The sequence below is a fragment of the Penaeus japonicus genome, unplaced genomic scaffold (assembly GCF_977035675.1).
Source record: "Penaeus japonicus unplaced genomic scaffold, GWHDUDI00000001_assembly GWHDUDI00000011, whole genome shotgun sequence".
In the NCBI taxonomy this organism is placed as follows: Eukaryota; Metazoa; Arthropoda; class Malacostraca; order Decapoda; family Penaeidae; genus Penaeus; species Penaeus japonicus.
In genome coordinates this window covers 29,511,340-29,518,839 of record NW_028234413.1, presented here as the reverse complement: position 1 = coordinate 29,518,839, position 7,500 = coordinate 29,511,340, and the positions used below count along the sequence as shown (strand labels likewise).

The following is a 7,500-nucleotide window of genomic DNA, read 5'->3' as shown; positions in this document are numbered from 1 at the left end:
GAAGGTGATGAAGAATTAACACATCAAAGGAAATCACACATTATAAAAGACGAATGATAATCATAATTGATGATGGCGGGTGCGAGGAAATGGCACTCTCCTTGACAATATAAAAGGTGATCCTGAAGGTAGCCGTTTGATGAATATGATGATAATTATCAACAATTATGAGGAGAAAGAGAAGAGGAAATGTCTAGTGATTATGAATAGAAATATAAGGCTTTTACAGCCGCGTATCCTGTGCCTTCGAAACACAAAATTACACTAAAGTCAATTAAGCCAAAATTGAATAGTTCCCCCTCGCTATCACAACCGCCTCCCCCCACCCCACCCCACCCCACCCCACCCCACCCCACCCCCAATCCTTTAATCTCTACCACAACTATTCCATCCTTAGAAATTAGAAATAAATAGATATCGTGGTGAAGTTGAGGTGAGCCATTGGCAAAATAAACTAAGTGTAAGAAAAATAGGAGGATTTTTTTTTTTAATAATACTGACAATAACAATAATACTAACAGTAATGATAATGATGATAAAGATAATAATAATGATAATGAGGATAATCATTATTCTTATATAATAACTAAAATAATAATGATAATAATAAAAAATATTAATCATAATAATAATAACCATTATCATGATAATAATTATAATCAATATAATCACAACAATAATCACCATCATAATACCAAGTAACAGTAACAACAATAACAAAACCCACCTCTAATAATAAAAATAAAAACAACAGTAATAATAACAACCAATAACAAAAAACGACGAAAACACAAACGGAAACAAAAGCAAAAAACCCAAACCAACGGGAAACAACAGAGGCCTCAATCAAGAACAAGATGCTTGATGGACGCATCGGTCGATCCACGGCCAGAAATCAGTCACCGCCGTAAAGATGGTGTTATGGGGTTACTGACGCAGCACTCCTCTGCGATGGACACCACCCGGCCACACCCACTATCTCACTAGCCTCTGAACGCTTTCTACCGATGTTGACTGTCGCAGGCCCGGCCGAAGATCCGCGGGGAGAAGTCTGTATCCTTTCTTCGCGGAGGGATCTTCCGATGAGGGGGGTCGGTGAGAGGAATGTCTGGGTGCGGATTCTTTATTTCGTTTTGGCTTTGGTGTTTGGTGTTTTTCGGTCTCGATCTCTTGTTAGGTCTTTCGTGCTCTCGGTCTCGTGTTCTCGTTGTCTCTTGTGCTCTCGCTCTCTTGCTCTCTATTTATCTATCTATCTCTCTTTCTCTTTCTCTCTCTCTCTCTCTATCTATCTATCTATCTATCTTTCTCTTTCTCTCTCTCTCTCTCTCTCTCTCTCTCTCTCTCTCTCTCTCTCTCTCTCTCTCTCTCTCTCTCTCTCTCTCTCTCTCTCTCTCTCTCTCTCTCTCTCTCTCTCTCTCTCTCTCTCTCTTCTCTCTCTTCTCTCTCTTCTCTCTCTTCTCTCTCTTCTCTCTCTTCTCTCTCTCGATCTATCTATATATCTATATGTCTATCTCTATCTGTCTATCAGTCTATCTATCTAGCTGTATATCTATCTATCTATCTATCTATCTATCTCTCTATCTCTTTCTCTCTCTTTCTCTCTCTCTCGCACTCTCTTTCTCTCTCTCTCTCTCTCTCTCTCTCTCTCTCTCTCTCTCTCTCTCTCTCTCTCTCTCTCTCTCTCTCTCTCTCTCTCTCTCTCTCTCTCGATCTATCTATATAGCTATATGTCTATCTTTATATGTCTATCAATCTATCTATCTAGCTGTATATTATCTCTCTCTCTCTCTCTCTCTCTCTCTCTCTCTCTCTCTCTATATATATATATATATATCTATCTATCTATCTCTTCTCTTATCTTATCTCTTCTCTCTTCTCTCTCTCTCTCTCTCTCTCTCTCTCTCTCTCTCTCTCTCTCTCTCTCTCTCTCTCTCTCTCTCTCTCTCTCTCTCTCTCTCTCTCTCTCTCTCTCTCTCTCTCTCTTCTCTTTCTCGATCTATCTATATATCTATGTCTATCTCTATCTGTCTATCAATCTATTTATCTATCTGTATCTATCTATGTATCTATCCATCTATCTATCTATCTATCTATCTATCTATCTATATATATATATATATATATATATATATATATATATATACATCTGTCTGTCTATCTATCTATATCTGTCTGTTTGTCTATTTATTTATCTATATAATTACTATTTCAACAGACATTTCATTACGGGTGCTTACAATCAACAATATGATATAATTGGATACTTGACTGAATAAATTCCCTTTAATCAAAACGAAAAATATCGACATTTTGTACATTAAAATAAAATAGAACGATAAAAAATATGAAAGACACAAAACTACAGTAAGATTAGACTGTATAAAATCTTGTGACACTATTATGTTGCAAAATATACACTAGTTTTAGGATACACTAGTTGTAAGTATATATATATATATTTTTTTTTTTGGTATAATTCTTGATACTTTTATGATACACTAGTTATAAGTTTCCTATGTAATGACTATCACCATTGTAGTTATTACTTTTCACTCTCGTTATGATTAATGGTGGGAGTTGTCTGCCCTCACCATTATCTCAGTCACTACTATTCCCTTCATCATTAAACTGTTGTTATCAAGACAATAAGTGGTTTGATCCTGAAATTATCCGTGTCAGATCTCATAAACACGACTTCTAACACCATGACATCATTATTACAACAAAACCATTATCAAGTCATTGTCAATGTTACACAATAACTATTACCAAACCATTTTCATTATCGTACCATTACTATCACCATGCCATTGCTAACTACCATTATTACACCATTATTATTAACAAACCACTTCAATTATCACACCATTACTACTGTCAGGCCACTTCAATGATTACACCATTACTATAACCAAACCACTATCACACCATTACCATTAGCAAACCATTACTACCATAACAGCACTACCATTACCTATATCGATGCCGCAGAACTGGTCCTGATCAATCTTGAGAATGTTGGCACAGCTCTCCTGCGGCGAGTGGCACCGCGGGTCGTGTCGCTGCAGAATCAGGTCCCAGTGGTAGTGGGTGAAGACTTGTTTGAAGGTCTAGGGGATGGAAGGACATATCAGCTAGGGTTGTTTGGGTCTTTTGGTGTGATTAGGGTAATATTTAGATTGATATATTTCAATTCTAAGAGTATTAGATATGTAGAAGGTTTCGTCACAGTTCTTAGGGTTGATGTATGTATTTCTGTCGGTTCTAGTATCAAGTATGTGAACCCAGATCTTAGTCTCGTTCCTAAAATGATCTGACGAACCCCTTGGAATTAAACAAAACGAGGCTATGAGAATCACATTTGTCTGCTTCATGGCTATCAAAGTTTTCGTCATGAGAAAGAACACATTAGACAAAAAAAGGTTATGATATATAAATCATGACCACATATTGGGTTATACTGACATGTTTTGTAAAGTGAGACCATTTCAGAGCTACACTTGCAGGGCCATGATTTACTAACCAAGCTTATCCTCAGTTCAAGCTTTCAGTACCTCGGTACATTACCCATATTAAGAGACTTCTAGATAATGCAATAGTTTTAGTCCTAAGATTAAATAACATGGGATATCCGGTAATGAAATGCCTTGTGTAAAAAACAGGATATTCGCGTGTTTATGAATACCCTCTTGTTCGTATTTCCTTCTGCGAAAAAGTCGATTAGTTAGAAAAAAATAGCATTCCTCTTTAAGAGTCTACTTTGTTAATATTCATGGCGTGGCTGCATCTGATTAGTGTCTCTCTGTCGATGAAATATTTTATAGATGAATCATTACCTGAATCTCAATTTATTTATTGTTCTTTATGATGTATATTATGCTATTAATTACTGCCAAACCTTTTGCCTTGAAAGGTATTTTTAAACTGAAAAGGAAGACGAGCCCGCCTTTAGTAATAACATTCGAATAAACAGTATATCATCATTGGATGTTGCCTACCAAAGAGTTTCCTTGCAAAAGAACAAATGATCTATATCATCTCGTAATCAAATGAAGACACGTATCACCATCTTTCTCAAAGTTTATAAGGATTAAGTACAGGCTATAACAAAAAAGAAAAACTAACATGGGAGTATTCTTAATTAACATCATTGCTTGAAAGTTAGATATAGATACACCCCATAATGTTTGCAATGGTCCACCAACTAGGCTGCAGGTTGCAAGGCATTATGCACCATTTACAGGATCCAGTTTAGGGCAGTGAAGTACAAAGACTTTCAGAGCAGGTGCTGATCTGATAAAAAAAAAAAAAAAAAAAAAGGGCACGTCTCTAACTAAGAGGACACTTCATTCCCCGATTTTAATTTTTAATGAATGGCACTTTAGACACATGAGGGAAGAAAAAGGATTGGGCCAGACAACGTCTTCGTGTTGTAAAGGGATAAATATTGTAATTCGAGGGTCGCAGTCTTGCTTTTAGTGAGCGATGACAAAAAGGTTTTCTGCTCAGTTGATGGGTAAGTCAAGGATGAGGACCATTAGTGTACAAACGTTCTGGCATGGGTAGTTATGTCTTACTGAAAGCCTCTTAATCAGGTTCTGAACAAATGGAATGAAATCTCTTTCTGTCTGTATCCCCGTCTCTCTGTCAGTTTCCCCTCTCTCAGTTTCCTCTCTCTCTCTCTATCTATCTATCTATCTATCTATCTACCTATCTCTATCTCTATCTATCTATCTATCTACCTATCTCTATCTCTATCTATCTATCTATCTATCAGCTCACTCTCACTCTCGCACACTCCCTAACTCTCACTCTCTCACTCTCCCTCTTTCACTCTTTCTCTGTCTGTCTCTATCTCTCTATCTATCCCTCTCTCTTTCTCTCTCTCTCTCTCTCTCTCTTATTATTATTATTATTATTATTATTATTATTATTATTATTATTATTATTATTATTATTATTATTCTTTTTCTTCTCTTCTTCTCTTCTTCTCTCCTTCTCTCCTTCTCTCTTTCTCTCCTTCTCTCCTTCTGTAACTCTAACTCTCTCCCTCTCTCCCTCTCCCTCTCTTCTTCTTCCTCTCCTACCCTTCCTCCCCTTTCCCCTCTCTCCCTCGCGCGCGCGGGCGTGCGTGTGTGTGTGTGTGTGTGTGTGTGTGTGTGTGTGTGTGTGTGTGTGTGTGTGTGTGTGTGTGTGTGTGTGTGTGTGTGTGTGTGTGTGTGTGTGTGCGCGCGCGTGCGTGTATATGCGCTTGTGCCAAGACAACTCACCGCTGCCACATCATTGGCGGGGAACCTGCCGCTGTTGACGCAGGCGGGGAAGACCTTGTTGGAGAAGGTGATGGGTCGCGTCAGCCTGAGGAGAGCCACGTCCTTGGAGGGTCGCGGCGCCGTCGCGTACCCGGGGAACAGGTGGAGCGAACTCACCTGAGGAACAGACACGGGAAGTCGGCGTTAATGAGTCATCATCGAGTACGGGGTTGTGGGATTGGGGGACGTTTAATGGCAGTGGTTGTCGAAAGCCAAGTAGTTTGATCATGCTGCTGGAATTGGAAGGAATGAGGAAGAATAGGATATACAAATATATATATATATATATATATATATATATATATATATATATATATATATAAAGAGAGAAAGAAAGAGAGAAAGAAAGAGAGAGAGAGAAAGAGAGAGAGGGGGGTGTAAACAGATAAAAAGATAAACCATAAGAAAGGAATAAAGATATTTCGGTGGAATCAGCTGAATTCGAGATTTCCAGAACACCATTTTAAATCTCATGTTGTAAAAAATTAATAGAAAAAAGTGTGAGTACCTTTCCTACGATAAACAGATAGGCTTTGTTCTTTCCATCTGATACTTAAAGCTTAATATTGTGAGACGATGTTCCATACAAAATCTTATGATATAATTTCTCATATATATTTGCTCTTTCTGCATCATCCAAATGGCTTTCTCTCTGCAACATTCCTGGTGACTAAAGTGAAAACCTAACTGTGATGCTTAGCTGTGTTTCAATCTAAACAAATTACTTTGTTTATTATTCTCTCCTAAAGAAATATAGAAAATCGTTGCTTATAGTTTTATACATTACGATGTATTTGCAGGGTGGAAAATATAATGCAACGATGAAAGATATATATGTCCAAACAATGTTTTGATCCCAGTAAAAGGGGTCACTGTCACACCTCAGGATATTTCTTAACAATATGCTTTTTTAATCACATTTCAAGAATATATGCATAGCTACTTAGGCTATACATAAAGGCATATAGATAATCTTGCCTACACTGCTGCTATACCATGTGACCACTTGCTTCAAGGAAAAATCGACATTACTTCAGGACAGCACACTTACATTACTCAGAATGACTTCGCCACCCGACGTGAGGTGTTGAATGTTGAGGTGTATGAGCTCCAGGGTTTCCCGTGATACTTCTTGTGTACTGTAGAAGAGGAAAGTCATTCTAGAGGCTTCTTGAGAATCAGTGACTTAACGTTTACATTGCGTCTTGATGTAAGAATAGTTCTTAATGGCAGTAGTAGAAATCAATCGAACCTATTTTTCCTATCTTCAGGCAAAAAAGCATAATCAAAAATGATTCCGTGATAGTAGGGTTAAAGGTTAAAGGGAAATTTGAATCAATGATTGGTTCCAGAAACAAATATGCTGATATGATGGAATATTACCATAGGAAGAACGAGTTTATATCGTGACGTTTCAAACTTTTAATGCAAGTTTATCATCAGACATAAACTATCATGAAAGTCTGATGATGAACTTTCATTGAAACTCCGAACCGTGACGATTTCAACTCTTACTTACTGTGGCAGTGTTTTATTATATGTGTGTGTGGGCGGTACTGTGTATGTTTTTTTTTGTGATTGAAATAAGCTGATATTTCCGTAAACCTCAATCCTATCCCCTCTTGAACCATCACTCACACAGACACTCACAGAACCTTCCAGATAACATCTACACAAATAATACAAATATTCCCCATCCCATCCAAGTGCCATATACATACAGGGTAACACAATGGGCGGCTGTGATGATGTAGTTCGAGGATATAATGGTGCCAGTGCAGGCGTATTTGCCGTGCCTATAGAGCCTCACCAGCCACGGCCACCGAGGTTGAGGTCCGCTGGCTCTCAACGGCCCTTTGGGTTGCAGGAAAAGGGCTCGGCGACCGCACACTGCAAACGGGGATTAGGTGTGGGTTAAGAGGGAGGTTGTTATTGCGAGGTTGTGGAAAATGTCAAGGCAGAAGAACGGAGAAATGGATGGTCTTGTTTGAATCATCGTTATCTTGTTGATTTGCGTTTTGATTTTGAAACGATTAGACAAAAAATATGTTATTCAATAAGCGCAGGGCCTCTTGCAAACGTTTTCGATGTTAGTGCTTAATCATTACTAGATACCTGGAGAATTAATGTTCTGGAACTGACAAAGCTGACGAGTTGGCTGGAAGCTGTTTCCAGCTGAGCCATATGGGCG

General features: G+C 38.2%; 1 protein-coding gene across 1 annotated transcript in view; it reads right to left on the bottom strand.

Annotated features, from left to right (window-relative positions):
• Nucleotides 1–701: 701 nt before the first annotated feature.
• LOC122267589 (uncharacterized) overlaps nt 702–7,500 on the bottom strand; it is a 13,228-nt gene continuing 6,429 nt past the window's right edge. Inside the window, 7 exon segments of the mRNA XM_043037634.2 lie at nt 702–927; nt 929–1,062; nt 2,975–3,110; nt 5,271–5,426; nt 6,361–6,448; nt 7,031–7,199; nt 7,425–7,500. The exon segment at nt 7,425–7,500 is cut by the window's right edge and continues 109 nt beyond it. Of these exon segments, the coding sequence (XP_042893568.2) occupies nt 847–927; nt 929–1,062; nt 2,975–3,110; nt 5,271–5,426; nt 6,361–6,448; nt 7,031–7,199; nt 7,425–7,500 (840 nt within the window). The 3' untranslated portion in view covers nt 702–846.